The sequence below is a fragment of the Sus scrofa genome, chromosome 15 (assembly GCF_000003025.6).
Source record: "Sus scrofa isolate TJ Tabasco breed Duroc chromosome 15, Sscrofa11.1, whole genome shotgun sequence".
Classification (NCBI taxonomy): Eukaryota; Metazoa; Chordata; class Mammalia; order Artiodactyla; family Suidae; genus Sus; species Sus scrofa.
In genome coordinates this window covers 92,350,583-92,368,439 of record NC_010457.5, presented here as the reverse complement: position 1 = coordinate 92,368,439, position 17,857 = coordinate 92,350,583, and the positions used below count along the sequence as shown (strand labels likewise).

The 17,857-nt window shown below is 32.9% G+C and overlaps 1 protein-coding gene and 1 long non-coding RNA gene across 7 annotated transcripts in view; one reads left to right on the top strand and one right to left on the bottom strand.

Annotated features, from left to right (window-relative positions):
- Nucleotides 1–17,857, bottom strand: part of LOC106506297 — a 470,369-nt gene that overhangs the window by 446,410 nt on the left and 6,102 nt on the right. The gene's annotated exons all lie outside the window — the stretch shown is intronic.
- Nucleotides 1–17,857, top strand: part of TFPI (tissue factor pathway inhibitor) — a 64,880-nt gene that overhangs the window by 41,523 nt on the left and 5,500 nt on the right. For 5 of the 6 annotated variants that reach the window (XM_013984329.2, XM_013984326.2, XM_013984328.2 and 2 more), the window contains 2 exon segments: nt 3,446–3,622; nt 4,261–4,356. In XM_013984329.2, coding sequence (XP_013839783.1) covers nt 3,446–3,622; nt 4,261–4,356 — 273 coding nt within the window. 6 annotated transcript variants of the gene reach the window in all.

Genomic DNA, 17,857 nt, shown 5'->3' with positions numbered 1-17,857 from the left:
TCTAATCCTTTGATAATCTTAGCATTGTGTGGCTTTAGCATTTTCATCCAATATTCCTGTGAATGTTTATATGCCTTTGAGTGGTCAACAGTCTATATGCAAAAGTAAAGGGTGATACTTAAAAATAAATAATTGCTGTCAGTATTATTTAGAGTATGTTTACATGTTTTTGATTTTGTGATTTAAATTATTTTATTTATAGTTTTTAACTAAAAAATAATTACTTTTTGGTGAATATATTATATCAGCACAAGAAAAACTTCTAAGAGAACAAGAAAGATATGCTCCTTTTTATAAAGGTCTAGAAACTGACTTGGCCCAGTTACAATTTACGGCATTTATATTTGAAGGGGAAAATACTGAACAAAAAGATCAAATTATTTAACTCAGGATATGAAAGAGTGCATAATTCAAAGTTAATTTTAATTTTATTGACTTTGACTTAATAATATGGGAAAGAGGTTAAAAATCCTATGACCCACTGATAAGCTGTCCAGAATTTCTTTCTTTCTTTAATATTTTTTTGCTTTTTGGGGTTGCACCCATGGCATGGCATATGGAAGTTCCTAGGCTAGGGGTTAAATCAGAGCTACAGTCACCAGCCTATGGCACAGTACCACAGTAACACAGGATCCGAGCCACATCTGTGATCTATACCAGAGTTCACGGCAATGCCGAATCCTTAACCCACTGAGTGAGGCCAGGGATTGAACCCACAATCCCTGGCCTAGTTGGATTTTTTCTGCTGAGTCACTAGGAGAACTCCTACTGTCCAGAATTGCAGTCAAAATTTATGAAATAAACTCATTAGCAAAACTTGTACAAAGAACATAATTAAATGTATGAGTTTTAAAATAACGTTCTATAAATATTGAATTAATCTTTAGTAAGCGTTCAAAATTTCAATTGAATGAAATTCTCATTATCTGTAATATCAAAGAATACAGTATATTTATAAATAAGATTTTTTGTCCATCAAGTAAAATATGATATCTTCAACATTTAAAAGTTGGGTATTTTTTCAAAAATATAGAATCAGGAGAAAATTGTATGCAGGGGAAAAATACTAGAAAATTAGGCTATGTAATTTATATTTAATGATTCATAATTCAGTTATTCTTATTTGATAATATGTATGAAAGTTAGAGAATAAAGCTATTAATCCTATTCACATGTGTACAGAAATGTTCAGATGTTATAACCAATACATAGTGAAGGCTCTAAGCATATCAGCTTGAAGTTAATTTTGTGATACGCTTCTTAGCATTAGCATCAGAAAATGATAAAGACAATGGAGATTCTTTACAACCCATTTGGAAGAAAGTTTTAAGACAACTGCCAAGTATGTAGCCTCAAACAAAAGTTAAAGGTGAAAACCATGTGGCTGGTAGAAGTTGGTATATAACTTATAGTTGTCATTCTGTGTTTTAATTGAGCATCCATTTAATGCAGGGATTGTGTATTCAGAGTCAATAAAAATGTTGCTTTATTTATCTGAGAAATATTGGGCATGAATTTAATTTACAATTGTATTTCAAACTGTAGGCTTAAGCAGAATTATTTTATAAGTGTGCAATTTCAACTCAAAATAAATTTCTGTTCTAGAATAGGTCCTCATATAAATAATAACAACTTCTAGGTGTAAAATTTCTTAGTTATATTTTCAGCAGAATTTGTTAGTTTTCTGTTTTTCATTTGGAATATTTGTTTCCTACTCACTTTTGTTAAACATAGAATTCTTAAATTATCTGTTAATATGATTTTAATTTCATAAGAAGTACATACTAAGACCAAAATAAATCAAATTAGTATTCCAATGTATTTTTCTCTTTCTCTTAAATAAAATATTATAAAAATTTCAATTTTTCTTGTTCTATATACTAAACTTAACGACAAATTGTTACAATGGGAATACTAGTGACATTTACCTTGAGAAAAAAGAAGCAGTAAACAATTTTAAATTATAACTTTCAAACTGGTACTCTGAGAAGTTATACAAAATAAATATTTTACTCTATATTAAAATAAGATGTTTTATTTAATAAAACAATTTTCCATAGGGGACTGCTTTTTCTGCATATCTGCAACTATTGCAAAAATCAGTAACATTATTAAATAAATGCTTTTTTTATAGTAAAGCACTCATAAATATTGCTTTCCTGAGATAAATGCAAGATGCTTTGAGGCATGACAAGATAACAATTCATTTTCACCACCATGGTAATATACAGTTGTAGGAGAAAATTAGGAAATTGGGACTTTGCCCTAAAAAATTCAAGCCCAATGTCATAATAATTTTGAAAATAATTTAATGCTCTTCTTTACAGACACTACATGTAAACAAGGCTTGTAATGTAGATCACAGTGGCACAACTTTTGTGACAACTGTGTTTAGCCTGGTTTGGAGCACTATCAAAGAATAGGTATTAGACTTTTTCAAAAGCCTCTCCAATCCCTGATCATGTATTTCCTTTCTGCCTCTGCACTGTTGGAATTATTCCAGTAATAGAAGAAAATTAAGAGACACAGTGTGCAGGATGTCATACCTAACACAGATATTAATTTCACCCTAGGAATTCAAGAACTTCTACGTATATCCCTGAAAGCTTCCATACCCCTCAAAACTTCTCTATTTTTAAAAGTTTGAAACTATTCCTAATGAAGAAACCTTTCCTAATGAAAAAAACACTTATTTCCTTAATGAGACTGCACACATGAAAAATGTGAAATAGTAATAGATCTTTCCTAAATGTTGATGCACATAAGCTCAACAAGTTATTAAACCAAATATTTGACATAATATTTTGCAATTCCAAACCAAGGGTAAACTAACCCAATATCTTTTATTCCCTCAATTCATGAAAGAGCCAATAGTCAATGACTTATTAATTTACTATGAGAAATCTAGAACTTGAAATTCCAAAGACAAGGTATGACAATAATTGTATCTTCCTTATTCTAAATGCCACAGTAGATATAGTAATTTTAATACTGTAAGCTGTGGATAAAATTATATTTTTACTTTTTATCTTGAACTTTTCATATTTATTCCTTAAATAACTTCAACTTAACCAGTTATTTATATGTTTAATTAAAATAATTAGGAGTTCCCGTCGAGGCTCAGTGGTTAACGAACCCAACTAGGAACCATGAGGTTGCAGGTTTGATCCCTGGCCTTGCTCAGCGGGTAAAGGATCAGGCGTTGCCAGTGAGCTGTGTTGCAGGTTGCAGACGTGGCTCAGATCCCACGCTGCTATGGCTCTGGCTTAGGCCAGTGGCTACAGCTCCAATTGGACCCCTAGCCTGGGAACCTCCATATGCCGCGGGTACGGCCCTAGAAAAGGCAAAAAGACATAAATAAATAAATAAATAAATAAATAAATAAATAAAAAATAAAGTACTCACAAAAAGGAATATTGCTTTTTGACATTTTTATAATTTCTAGAAAAGCCAGACTTCTGCTTTTTGGAAGAAGATGCTGGAATCTGTCGAGGTTATATTACTAGGTATTTTTATAACAATCAGTCAAAGCAGTGTGAACGCTTCAAGTATGGTGGCTGCCTTGGCAATCTAAACAACTTTGAATCGCTGGAAGAATGCAAGAACACCTGTGAGGATGCATGTATGTTTCTTATCTCATTTTACTTCATTTTATAGGCATTCTTAAAGCAAGGCATCTTAGAGGATGTTCAGGTTTACCTAGATTTTAGATTTTGTTTCAGCCATGCAATGAAGGTCCATTTGTATCCACTCTAAATCTCATAGAAATTAGTCACAATGTTTTGTTTGTTTGTTTTTTAGAAACAAAGAATTAAGAAATATATAGTGGAGATTATCTCCATAGAAATTGGTTTCTTTTAAGGTTACATTATTTAATTTTCCTTCCTGAGAGTACTGTAGTACAATTTAGGCACAAGAGTAAGACTGCTGAAATCTCTTGTGGTTCTAGCAATTTGAGGGCAAATTGGAATCTACTGCCTAAAATCAATCAGTTCTATCTGATCATAAAACTAATTAAAGCGACTTTAACTGTTATCTTTTTTTTGACAAAGAACCACAAAGTTACTCGTGAAAATGTTATCCTATAAGAAATATAACATAGCAATAACATATCACTGTGAATAAAATTTAACATAGCAATGGGAATAAAATTTCTAGACATTAACTTTTCTTAACACAACTTCTGTGCTTCGCTTTACATGTACAATTATGAGCTTGGTGCTGCTGTCTTCTATTTTAATTGGCTGTATTTTTTTCCAGTGAATGATCTCCAGGTGGATGATTATAGAACCCCTCTTGAGGCTTTGAATAATGACTCCTTGACTCTCCAGCCTACCAAAGCACCCAGCTTCTTTGGTAAGACATTCTTTTATTTTAATTGCTGCCAGAAAAATATTATCATACTAACAATAGAAGAATATGTATTAGAACTATGCTTTTTAGAAAATTATACCTCTTTTGTTATTTAATAATAGGTGTGTTGAAATACTTAGATACAAAAGTGCTTATGACCTTTAATCCCAGAAAAGTGATTAATTTTCCTAATCTGCTTTAAAATATGCTTTTAAATAGGCTTTTGATTACATATCACAAGAAAACTTTTATGCGATATTTAACTCTATGCAAAATTTATTATATAAAATGATGCTAGAAATTATCAGCTAGTATATCACTGTAACGGCAGCAGTGTGTCAAAGGCAGTCTAAAGCTTTTAAATTAAGCATGGTATTGGGCAAGGTCTCTGGTGTTAGTCACAGGACAGATTAGGAATTCACTGAATAGTCATCCCTGATTTATGTCACTCTGAGGGAATTTTCTTTTGGATGTACACTTAACTCTTTCCTGTATCTTGTCAACATATTTATCAAATTTAAATAAATATACAGGAAATATGTTCACAAAAATGCAGAGCTGGGAAAATAGTGAAAATACTGGAAAACACAGACAGACACCACAAATACCTAGGCAACTAGAAACAGCCTAAAAAGCTGAATGTTAATGGGATGAATGTAAGGTCATTTCTAAATTAAAAAAAAAAATCACATGTGCTCATTCAGAAACTGGAGATTCTGCCTAGAAGCAGTCCATATTAAAGTGCTAAATGTAAAGTTGGCATGAGTTGAAAAGAGTTCTGCATCTATTAAAACTGCAGCCTCAGGGTAAAGAAAGACAGTGTCTGGGGCAGGGAGGGGTTCTCCAACCCCAGGCATGTAGCAGAATCAGGTAGGTTTAGGAACCAGAGTGTCTTTGAGCATCTTTCTTTACAACAAACAAACAAATGGATTTAAGGCACTGCAAATATTGATGGTGATTTATCTAGCTTGAGGAATATAGTCCTGCCTTGACCTGATAATATCTGTGGACTTGCTTCGGCCCTCAATGCCATACCTTAGAAATCACAAAGAGAACAACCAGAAATGTGTTTCCAGAAGGACTGGAAAGTGTAAGATGTGAGATCTAAGAAAACATTACATATGCTCTTAGTACTTGAAACACTTTCAAGTGAAAGAGTTAAATTCTATACCTGCCTCATTGTCAGTCCTCTCCATTTCAATTTTCCCTGCTCATATCCTTCTGGTCTTTATTTCCCTCAACCCAGCTTAAGAATGAGGATTAATGAGTGAAATCTAAAGTACAATTTTCTTTCTGTAAACTGTTTATTTTGACTGTGAGGTCTTCAAAAATAAATAGATGTCTCATGGAGTAAATTCCCTAAATTGTAGGCATTCAAGCAGTGTTCCAATAGCACTTGAGATGTTATAAAGGGCATGCAAAATTTCAGAGGGAAATAAGGTATATCCAAAATGCCTTCATAAATAGAGCAGTGAATTCAGTATCAGATGAATTTGAGTATAATTTTAAATGCTATTTTGTTATAATGATAAGTATCTTTTTACTTCTGAATTTAAATCCTGAATTAAAGATACATGTGATACAATATATCCACAAATGAATGTATGAAATCAATTTTCAATATGTTTCAACATTTTTTGTTTGGGTTACTTTACTAATTCAAATAGAGATCTTCAATCATTTTTCATTAAAATGACTAGAGTAAGTTAGGACATGGTTTTGTCTTGAAGTGTTATTAAGTATAAAAGTATGATTTTTGGCAGGCATACAACCAAAATAGAAGGGAGAAACAAAATAAGTATGGGAAAATAAATGTTTTAAATATTGTTTGATAAATATCCTAAGTTTTTATATAGACATACACTAAAAAGTATAACTATCAAATTAATGGTTATAAGAACAAATCATTAACTAAGGAAGCAGTAAAATTCACAACATAAATTTAAAGGGAAACAGTAATAAGAGTTTTTTATTTCAAATAATAGACATTCAAGGGTAATTCTTTCATATTAACAGCATTTAAAATGAGGGTAATGGGCTCCTTTATTTGTCTAGAGAACTATTTTTTTGTGTGTATTTACCTCAAAATCTAAATTCCTAGGCAATTTGATACTCTTTCCCTTTTCTAGGAGCATTCTCTTCTTGCTCTTTTCTAACATTTCTAATTTAAAATATGAAACAATGTTGCAATAACTTCTCTGAGAAGTTTGATGTGAAGAGTGGCATAATAGCTGAAGCTCTGCCTCCACTCTTCCTAAGACCTACATGATCCCCTGTGTGCCCACATCCAAGATGAAGAAGGTGGAAGTGCTTCTGTTCCTCTCCATCATCCAAGGACTAGATGATCCCTTCCCATCCAAGTGCCAGAATGTTAAAGTCAATTGTGCCCCCCACCCTTCCAATACCTAGATTATCCCTCCCCAATTCCATCAAAGGGCTTTGCTGAGGCTTATAAAGATATTCTTGATATTCTATCTCAAAAAGTATTACATCTGTCGCTTCTTGCAATTATATTAATATAGTTTACCATAATTTAAGAAAATAATTCTATTTTTTTTACATAAAAACTTGTTCAAGGTTTTAGCAAATGTGTGAGGTTTTCTGTGGCTATTAGATTCTTTTGAAAAAATGTATATCCTTTAAGGTTTTCATTCATTGTATAGGAATAATAACATGTCCTATAACAAAAATAGAATAGCATTTGTATAAAATTCTTTCCACTAAAAAAAATCCTTAGATATTTGAGTCTTCTAAAAATATAGCTAGAGTGTACTATTAAGTGAAATATTTGTAAATATAATTTTAGTGTTTCTCTTTCTGATGATAATAGAAAAAAATTTTAGAATAATAACATTGGTTGTTGTTATTATTATTATTGTTATTATTAGCTTTTTTAGGGCTGCATCTGTGGCATTTGAAAGCTCCCAAGCTAGGGATCAAATTTGAGCTGCTGGCCCATGCCACAGCCACAGCAACTCTGGATGGGAGCTGTCTCCAAACTACACCACAGCTCACTGCAACACCAGATCCTTAACCCACTGAGCAAGGCCAGGGATCGAAACTGCATTCTCGTGATTTCTAGTTGGGTTCATAACCCACGAGCCACAACAGGAATTCCTGTTTTTTAAATTGCTATTTATTCTCTATCACAATATTTCAAATTAGCTTGAGGATATTTTTTTCAAATGAATCGTCTCAAGATTTTTGAATATTTATTAAGAACAGATGTTTAATTTTCTCCTTTTATTTCCATATTTCAATATTAATAGGCTACAGAGGTGCTCTTAAAAATTGAAACTTGCTCTTCCTTAGAGAGATTTTTTTTAACATTGTGTAAGCATGTCCCTGTGCACAAAATAGAGCAATGTATTTGAGTTGGTTTTATTGTCCTGAATTATGATGGTATTCATGTAGTTATAATAAATGTCTGTTCTCAATACATGTGGGAGAGAAATAATCTAACATAGAATCTCCAAGTGTATGCAGTTCTGGTGTATGATCTTCAGAATGAAAAGCTGTCACAATTGGTGCTTCTTGACTTTCCTGCTGTGACTGGCACATTAATATACTAGATAAGAGAAATGACTTTGAGCCTGAAGACTTGGGCTCAAATCCCATTTCTTCTACTTACTAGCTGTGGAACTATAAGATAATTCTCAACTCTCTGAATCTCATTTTGCCCATTAAAAAATGAGGGTGGTAATAATATCCTACTTACTACAGAGGTTTTATTGTGAGGTGAAATCAGTTCATATACCTATTCAGGGCTACATCATTATGATTCATCATTATCACCTATGTGATTCAGAGCAATGCAAGACTTAGTTCCCACACTTGTAAAACAACTCTCTATAAGTTCCCATTTGCAGGAAAGGGTGATATTTCAGCCACTTATTAAATCTCTAATTATTCAGTTAAGTGCTTCACACATAGTAATAAAATTATAATTAACCTCTAAAAGAAAATTTGTAATAGAAATTAATACATATATGGAAACAAATAGTTCAATTATATTTACTAGAAAGAAGCTGAGAATATTGGCATGTAGAAGTATCATGTGGCTATAGAGTTTTATTTGTATATTTTTTCTTTATATTTTTCAATATTTCCAGCATTCCAAGTTTTCAGACTTCTGTCTGTCACTATTTTCCCATTATTTCAGTTTGAGCATCTGGTAATCTCTTTTGATCACTTCTATTCTAGTCAGTCATTAAATTCTATTGATATTTTTCTGATAAAATATCCATTCCATCTTCTCCATTTTCAGTCTTACCTGTTCTGTTCAGACTATCAATCCTTTGCGTTTGATTACCTCAACAATCATATGTCATCCAAACTGGAATGTTAATGAAAATGAAAGGAGGACAGTAAAAAATTATTTATTTAAAATATACATGTATAGACAGAAAATTGGGTTTGTCATTTTGGTGGATAAGTAAACTAGTTTTATCACATATATATTGAACATGATATACCAAAAAAAAAAAACCCATGAAATAATACTAGCTCAGGCAAACCATATGATGTATAGATAGATAGAGATATATAAATAGATATCCCAGTGGCCAGATATAACTCAATATACTATATACATATATTATTAGTATATTCATATCAGGTGTAAGTCAAATAGAACATTTTATGCATTTGTGTATGTGTATGTATAAAAATGGAGACACAGAGAATTAGAGAAATATATATAATGCACTAGATAGAACCTTTTGGACATTACTATCCTAATTCCATACATCCATCATGGTAGCATCAGACTAATCAAGCAAATTTACGTATTTCTCTTGCTTTATAGAAAAAAAAAGCTAACACTTAAAAAATTAACTGTGATAATCTCACCTCATTTATTTGGCTTAAATTATCTGTGTTATCTGTTAGCCCTCTACCTGTTCTGTCACTATTTTCCAACTATTTCAGTTTGACAAAATTCCAGATTTTGTCACACTATCTTGTATATATGAAATTTATCTGTCCATTCAGAATAGACATTGCCATTAAACACTCTCTCCATTATTTTTAAGTCCGAACTATCCATTCTCATTTCATATGTTTTAATTCAAGGCCTTCCCCGTAGTATCTAAGCTGCCTTTCACCACCACAAAGGAGGCTTTTTCCTCTCTCTTTGCCGGGGCTTTTTATTTTGATTCATTTAATACTTATATTGTTTGATGTTGTGTTAGCTCCGCCTTGCTGACTAGATTACAAGTTTTTTGAAGAAGCAGTCCATGGATTACATATTTTGTAAACCCTCTCCCCCACTGTTTATCCTACTGTTAGGCTCAGGACAGATGACTCATAATTTTTATTTATTAATTTTGTAATCCACAGTTACAACAGAAAGAACAAATGATGGTTGGAAGAATGCTGATCATACTTACCAAGTCTTTCTGAACATCTTCTGCATTCATGCATCAATGTTCATTTTAAGATTACATAGCATTTTATGCATGTGTTAATAATTGTGTTTTTGACATTTCTTTAATATTTATATAGTAAATGCGATGTCTTCCATAGTATACTATTAATAAAATGTTAATTGCATGCATAGAGTTAATATATTCTTCTCAATATAACTCATTGATAAATGTCTAACTAGTAAAGAAAAACTAATGTTCTCAAGTGCTCATACTGGTTTTGGGCCTTTTGAGTGGCCCTGACACGTGTATGAAAAAAATCAAGTTATTTTGAGTTATCCTTCTGGTTCTCATAGTTCCTTTTACTTCTATATACCAACTCTTTTTTTTAATGGCCACACCTGTAGCATGTGGAACTTTCCTGGGCCAGGGATTGAATGCCAGCTGCAGCTACGACCTCCACTGGATCCTTTAACCCACTGCACCACAGTAGGAACTCCTATATAACACCTCTTACTAGCTGCTTTGGGACTACATTAGCTATATAACATAAAAAAAAAAAAAAAAACTTTGAATAGACTTCTAAAGCCTACTGTCTACCCAATCTGGTACTTGCTCTCTAAGAAAGGGAATGTCTATATATTTGATCTAGTCCCGTGTTGTTTCCTGGCTGCCTCCACGTCAAGGGAAACATTTAGATGTTGTTATGAAGACCATTTGGGTACTTATAACTCTGTCTCTCTCCTGGCTATATTTCCTGTATGACCTAGTGGTCAGATTCCATATATATATGAAAATAAATGGGTAGAAAATAAGAACATACATACACACACTCACACATATACATCTTTTAAAAAAATGTTTGGTTATCATTAGCCTTCTGGAAAAGGTATTATTCTCACAAATTGCCTGATTGTTACCAAATACCATCAATTAACATATTTGCCAGAGAATGCTGTCACCTAGTTGGCTTCTTGTTGAAGATGTGATTATATATAGAAAAACATCACAACAAAATCTCCAAATGGAGATGTTTTGGAAAGAAAACATCCCCCATCAGCTAAATAGTTATACACTTAGTTGTATACCACAGTTAATCACTAGCATTGTCAACAATTCTAAAACACTCCACTTCAACAACACACTTCCATAGTCCCAAAGCAGTATCCTGTTTTACATACTGTTCTCAGACCAAGAAGCACAGAAACTTCCCTTATAATCTAAATATGCCTGCATGAATCTGGAGCCTTCAAGCTGGATTTATAAAAATAGATAACAACCTTTGACAAGGATCCTTCAGACCATCTACTTCCTGGCAGAAGAGCTGGTGAGAAACAAAAATGTAGCACTTCATCTCTGCCAAGACTGCTGCCATCCAAATAGAGTTACCCTAGGTGACCACTAATTTTACTAATCCTTTTCTTCCTGGACCATCTCTGGTTTTAACAAGGATAAATTTTTGCCCCAGTCATAAGATTCCTTCAGATAAGTTTTTCTAAATATATAAAATCTTTAAAAGAGAAAATTCACAGACTTCCATTTTGAAAACCAAATTATTTTGAATGATATTAATTTTATATGAACAAGTAAAATGGCAGGGATAAAGTCCTTATCTATGTGACTATTATACAACTATAAATCAAAACATTCACAAATGAATACAATACAAACTGCAAACTAAAAGTTAATAATACTAATTCTTTGATTTATTTTAAGGCTTTTTTTTTTGCTGAAAGCAAAAAATACCTATGATAATATGATTTTGGTAAGGACTGCTACAGGACAGATCAGGAATGACAGGAATAGGTTACAAAAGCCTGTGTTACTCTGGCTGTGTGTAATTCTCTGTCGTTTTTCTATTTGAATGCTGGACAATCTTTGCAGGAATGAATTTGAGAAGCACTGATATAAAATGTGTTGATTAGGAATATTCCAACTCTATCTTTCCTAAGGACACAGCAGAATGGTTTTCTAGTTTTCTATCACATCTTAATGCTATTAAATGGATCTGACTGGCCAGTGAAAATGTGATCAGAGAGGGCATAAAATCCTGGAGCTTTAGCCTATTTCTATAAAACTTGCCAACCCAATAATTCTTGCCCTGAAATGTTTGAGCTCCCTGACTACTGTTTGCCTCAGCACTGTTACTCCCTAAACTTGTTTTCTGACTCCTTGTTTGATGACCTATTTTGATTAGATATTTTTCTCCTGTTCAAACTTGATCATTTCCAACTCCACTTATGTAACAAAGGGGAAGAAGCATCTAAGACATTCTGAACCCGAGCTTCAAAGAAGAGTGACTTGGAGAATCAAATATGAAGGGGAAGTTGTGACAACCTTTGTTTTACATGATAATTACTCGAATATCTTTTTTTCAGTTATTTTTATTTTCTAATTAGTTTTCAGATAATATATCAGAGTGGTTAAGAGTGTTGGATTTGTGGGCAGAAAGATGTGGGTTTAAATTCCAGTTCTTCTATTTGCAGATTTTCTCTGTGGCCTTGAAAATAATTACACAACTCAGCCTCAGGTTCCTCTTTTGGTATATGTGAAGAGTAATACCTTATAAAAATTTTGTGAAGACTTATGCTAAACTGTGTTTAGCAAAAATAAGAGCTCAAAAGTATTAATATTTGAGGTTTTTATGATGATGATAATGATGCTTACCCAGTATTAACAGAGGTTTATAGCAGGAAAAAAAATAAAACAATTAGGGGTATCATTTGTATACATTTTATAGTGATAATTGTTTAATATAACTGAAGCCTCTAATCTTGATCTATAGAACCTTCATTTAATATATTTAATACTATGATTATCTGAACATACAATACTTTTAAAATTCAAACATAATTATAAAATACCAATACATGTTTTGTGTCTTTGGATCTTATTTCTAAACAGAGGACTTGCAACCCTGTGTTTCCAACTTTATCTTATGACCTGAGATACAGATCTGATATACTTCTTAATGTCTATTCAGTTCAGCAAATATTGAGTGCCTCCTCTACGACAGGATTTGCCATGCAGTCTGGCAGTCTAATAATAATTAAGAAGGTGGTTTTGTCCTTTATAGACATGCCTGGGAAATAGGGGAAGGAGATAGATATGTAGGCAACTTCAGTGCCTGCTATATACTAAGACAGAGACCTACACAAATGTTAAGGGAAGATAGTCGTGTTGTACTTTCATTGAAGAATGTCAAAATTCAAATGTCTTCTACCTAATATCTTGGACCTGTTTGGCTAATGGCACCTAATCCACAGGCATAAATCACAATTCCATCTTCATTCAGGGAATCTTCTAAGTGAAGCCACATTGAAAGCCATGGTGAAATTACAAATTATGAAGCTACTGACTATATTTAATACAGTGATTACATTTCATAATACATTAGAAATATTTGGGAGTTCTTGCTAGGGCTCAGTGGTAACAAACCCACTAGTATCCATGAGGATATAGGTTCAATCCCTTGCCCTGCTCAGTGGATTAAAGATTCTGTGTTGCTGTGGCTGTGCTGTGTGCTGCAGCTCCATTTCAACCCCTGGCCTGGGAAACTTCTATTGTGCCACGGGTATGCCCTCTGCCCCCACCAACAAAGAAATATTCCATCTGCTAAGTAAATTCATCTGGAAATACTAGAATTACCTTCTCTCTAGCTCTCTCTCTACCCACATTCACTCTGGTGCTTAATTTTAGCCATTAGCACTCTGTTTTAGTTAGGGTCACCTTACATTCTCCTCTGTTGCGAGCCTCCTACTGGATTCAGCCTTCACATACCTGTTTTGAGTTTGTTTCATGTATAAAGGTGAATCAGAAATTGTCTCTTTCATCCTTCCACACTTTCAGTAACTTATTAATGTCTACATCATGGAAACCAAATATATTAGTATTCAAGGACCTTCTTAATTTGGTCTAAATTACTCTTCTAGCTTTGCATTCTGCTATAAATCTGCATGCACACTGTTCTCCAGGGAGCCTGGAGTTGACGAAGAACCTCAAACAAACTGGGAATATTCTGACTTTTGTGCTTTCCTTTACCTATATTCTCCTCTACCTCCTTTGCTTGTTAAAATTCATTCTTTGAAAGCTGATCAAAAGACTAAATAAGCATTAATTTTCACCTTTTACTAGAGTTTTCAAAGTTGCAGATATGTCATGAAGTTTTTCTAATGCATTATTAAGGTATAAATATCTTAGTATAAATTTACTCATAACAGTTTCATAAATTGTAAGTTTACCATGGCTTTCTTTCTTTGTGGCTTTATTTAGAAAAATCCTTGGATGAAGGTAATTTTGTGAACTTTTTCAATGGATTAGACAGTATTTAGGCAAGGAAATCCAACCTGATACATATCTTCCTAATTTCTCTTCCTCTTTTTTTTTTATTTTTATCTATGGGTGCTTCCTTGTCCAAGCAAAGCTCCTTATACCATCTCCCTTCACAACCTTTCAGTTTCAGATGCTCTAGCAGTCTACCTTTTACATTTCAGCCTCAGCTAAATGGCCTACCAGTAGAGCCCAAGTTCCACTGTGCTTGTTTTCCTATTCCCTGCCCTCTTTTCTATCAGGCACATCAGTTTCTGTCCATTTAATACCAGTTCTACCTGGTGAATGGAGATGCATGCGTTCCCTGTAAAACAGACTTACTATCCGTAAATAGTAAATGTATAGGAGACAGGTTTGTTCTTTTCCATCAGAAACAGATTCTGATCTCTAGCTCTTCTTTATGACCCCAGAACACTGGGATCTCACTAAAAGTATTTTTATTATATAACATTATTTCTGACATTTATTATATATTTCATTATATAATTTGCAGACAACTTGCAAAAAAAACACAAAAGTGGAAGAAAAAAAATCAGCCATACTTATACTACAGAAACACACTCACTGTCCAGATTCTAACATATTTCCTTCTACTATTTCTTTGCAATTTTTGTTTTCCAACTTGTCATGAAATAAACAAAACACTGGAAAGGTAGCTTGTGGAGGATCCCAATTGTATACAATAATTCAGCAAAAAAGAATCTATTTTGTAGAAATGTAAACTCTAAGCTCTTTACCTGATAAAAACATCTCTACACTGATCATTTTTCCCATCGATTGCGCACACTTTCAATTTTTGTGTGTATTTATATATGTATATATGTGCTTAATTTTGGTATGTTTACACAAAATGATAAATTATTGTATTTTGTTGATTCTAACATGCATATTTTTCCACATTTTAACATGGTGCAAATCATAATGAAACTTATAACTGATGACATATAATCATGTAATTATTTTTTTCTTTATAAGCAATGCATAAAATAATGGTGCATCTTAAAATCAATGTCATCTTAGATTCTATGTAGACTACATTTTGCAGAACATTTGAGTAATGAGGAATTACTTCCACTTTTGTGAATATGAAGAGAAAATAAAAGCAGTGAATGGTAAATAAATGCAATGAAGGTGCACATTTTGTTAAAAAATTTTATGCACTTTTATTTTCATTAAATTATTTAGGCACTTTTAAGCACTATTGTAAAAGTATAAATTTATATAAACTTTTAGTGGAAATTTAACAGCATCTACCAAATTATAAATTTAATATAGCTTTTGCATAATTCTAATTCTAGAAATATCTCCTCTAGAAATAGCTGAACCAGTATATGAGGCTATTCATGCACCATTTTCTGGAATTGAAAAAACTAAATAATCTATGTATACTTGAGTATAAACTGATTAAATATGCTATAGTCAATTCAAAAAAGTAAGTACTACGCATATATTAAAAAGAATGAGGTATATACCTGAAGAAATGTGGAAAACATGGTCCCCAAATATTATTAAATATAATAAGACGTGAAGCAGTTTACTAATATGTGTTTGCGTATGTGAAAAATTGGGGGGAAGATATTCTCATACCACAGGAAAGGGTAAGGGTCAAATTATGGAGAACATTTGTTTCATACTGTCATGCTTTTATATTATTTCAACATTTTACAATGAAAAGTATAATCAGAAAATAAAAATCTTCATATTTTCCTTCATTATAAAATTATGGGAAAAAATTTTTTATTCAAAGATTTGTCATTCAATTCCCTGAAACACTCTCAAAAGACAAAAAATAATTTTCTCAACAAATGATGAGGTGGTTCACAAAACCTATATTGGTAGGTAAAGTAAAAGCCCAAATATAGGCAGATAAAATGGGACAGTAAGAAAGATGCCACGATAAAGATCAAAGTGGGTACAAAATTTGAAGTTTACTGTATAAGTTTCAAAGCAAATTTACATAAGACAATTTACATATAAAACTGTCTTGGGAGCATGACCTCATAGTTTAGCAGTCATACTAGACAACGGCAGTTTGTGTCAGAATGTAAGTGGATCCTGAATTCTGAAACCTATCATAGACCTTCTAAATGGAAGCTGTCCAATTTGTTATTAATGGTGAGATCAAGACAGAATGCATTTGGTTATTAAATTCCCTTTGGAAATGAACAGAAGTCAGGTTAGTGTCTTTTTATTCTATCTTAAATTTCTGTGGACATTATAATCTAGACCAAAAAAAAAAAAAAAAAACGCATTGTGCACCTACTTCAAAACCTTTATATTTTCTTTCATTGTAGATATCAAAGTCTGGATTTTGAATAGGTGAGTGCCTATGTCTATCTAGAATAAATATGTTAATTGAAAATAGTTGAATTTATCTCCTCATGGGGTGTAAAAATTTTCAATTTTTTACCTCTGGAGATTGATCAAGTAATAATCAAGGACTCAAAAAATCTGGAGCTAAAATGTTCTTGAGAAACCATCTACTTCATCATTTTAATTCTGATGTTTATTCTAGAGTAATTCAATGATTGTCTTAAATGCTTAGAATTAAAATGATTTTAGGAGAACTAGATTAGTATGTAAGAAGGTATAATTCATGTTTCTGAAGAGTAATGGCCTTAGAAAGACTGCCCAATTGCTGCTAAGTTATTGCATTATTAAAAACATAAAATTAAAAGAACTTTAAAATACAACATTCTTAGTGATTAATTTCAAGCTTTAACTCAGTATTAAAATATTCTTGGAGTTCCCATTGTGGCTCAACAGTAATGAACCCAACTAGTATGAAGATATGGGTTCAATCCCTGGCCTTGCTCAGTGGGTTAAGGATCCTGCATTGCCGTGAGCTGTGGTGTAAGTCACAGACGCGACTCAGATCCTGCGTTGTTGCTGTGGCTGTGACGTAGGCCAGCAGGTGCAGCTCCAGTTCAACCCCTAGCCTGGGAACTTCCATATGCCATGGGTGGAGGCCTAAAAAGATTAAAAAAAAATTATTTCTATATATTGATCTGGATCAAATATGAGTTCTGTTTGATGATCTGTGTAGCTAGTGATTAAAATAGGACAAACAAATGAGATAGACAAGCAACTGTCATCAGGTCAAACATAGACACTTTCTGAATACAAGCTGATATTTGGTAAGAAGTCTGCACACTGGATCCCAGGCGATCAAAAAGCAACATTACAGACATCTTCTGATTCAAAAGTTATGGAGAGTTTCAGTTAGAGGCAATCTAATGTCTGGAACAATTTCACAGGTAGTGAAACTCTGATGAATCTGTGCTATTAACTGTCTCTTTGCTTTCAAACCAATCCTCTGCCTTCTTCTTGTTCTATCCTTTGGTTTCTGAGTAGATGTGGTGAGTGGCAACCTGTTGCAACACTGGTAGCCAAAGGTAGACAGAAGCTATAGCTTATATCCTCCCCCAAACTGTGGTATATGCTCCATGGTTTCAGATCCCACTGGAAAGACAATTTTGGTTCTAGCTTTCACTTGATATTCCAGGATCATGGCCTATGATAACCACATTCCTTGTACCTTTAGTCTAGGGACTGTGCTTGCAGATATACCAAGCCAGCTTATTCTCATCTTGAAATAGCACTGATTTTTTTAATGGGGCCACTTTTACTGTAGGTTGTGTGTTAGGCAAAAGAAGGATGATTTTTTTTTCTTCCTGTCATCAGAAAATTCTGTCCTGGAATAAGGAACTTTAGGTAGGGCATTGCTATTAAGACATAACAACTAATATTTGTAAAGAAGTGTGCAACTAACAAGTACATCCATATTATCTTCAACTTACTGTGGGCTA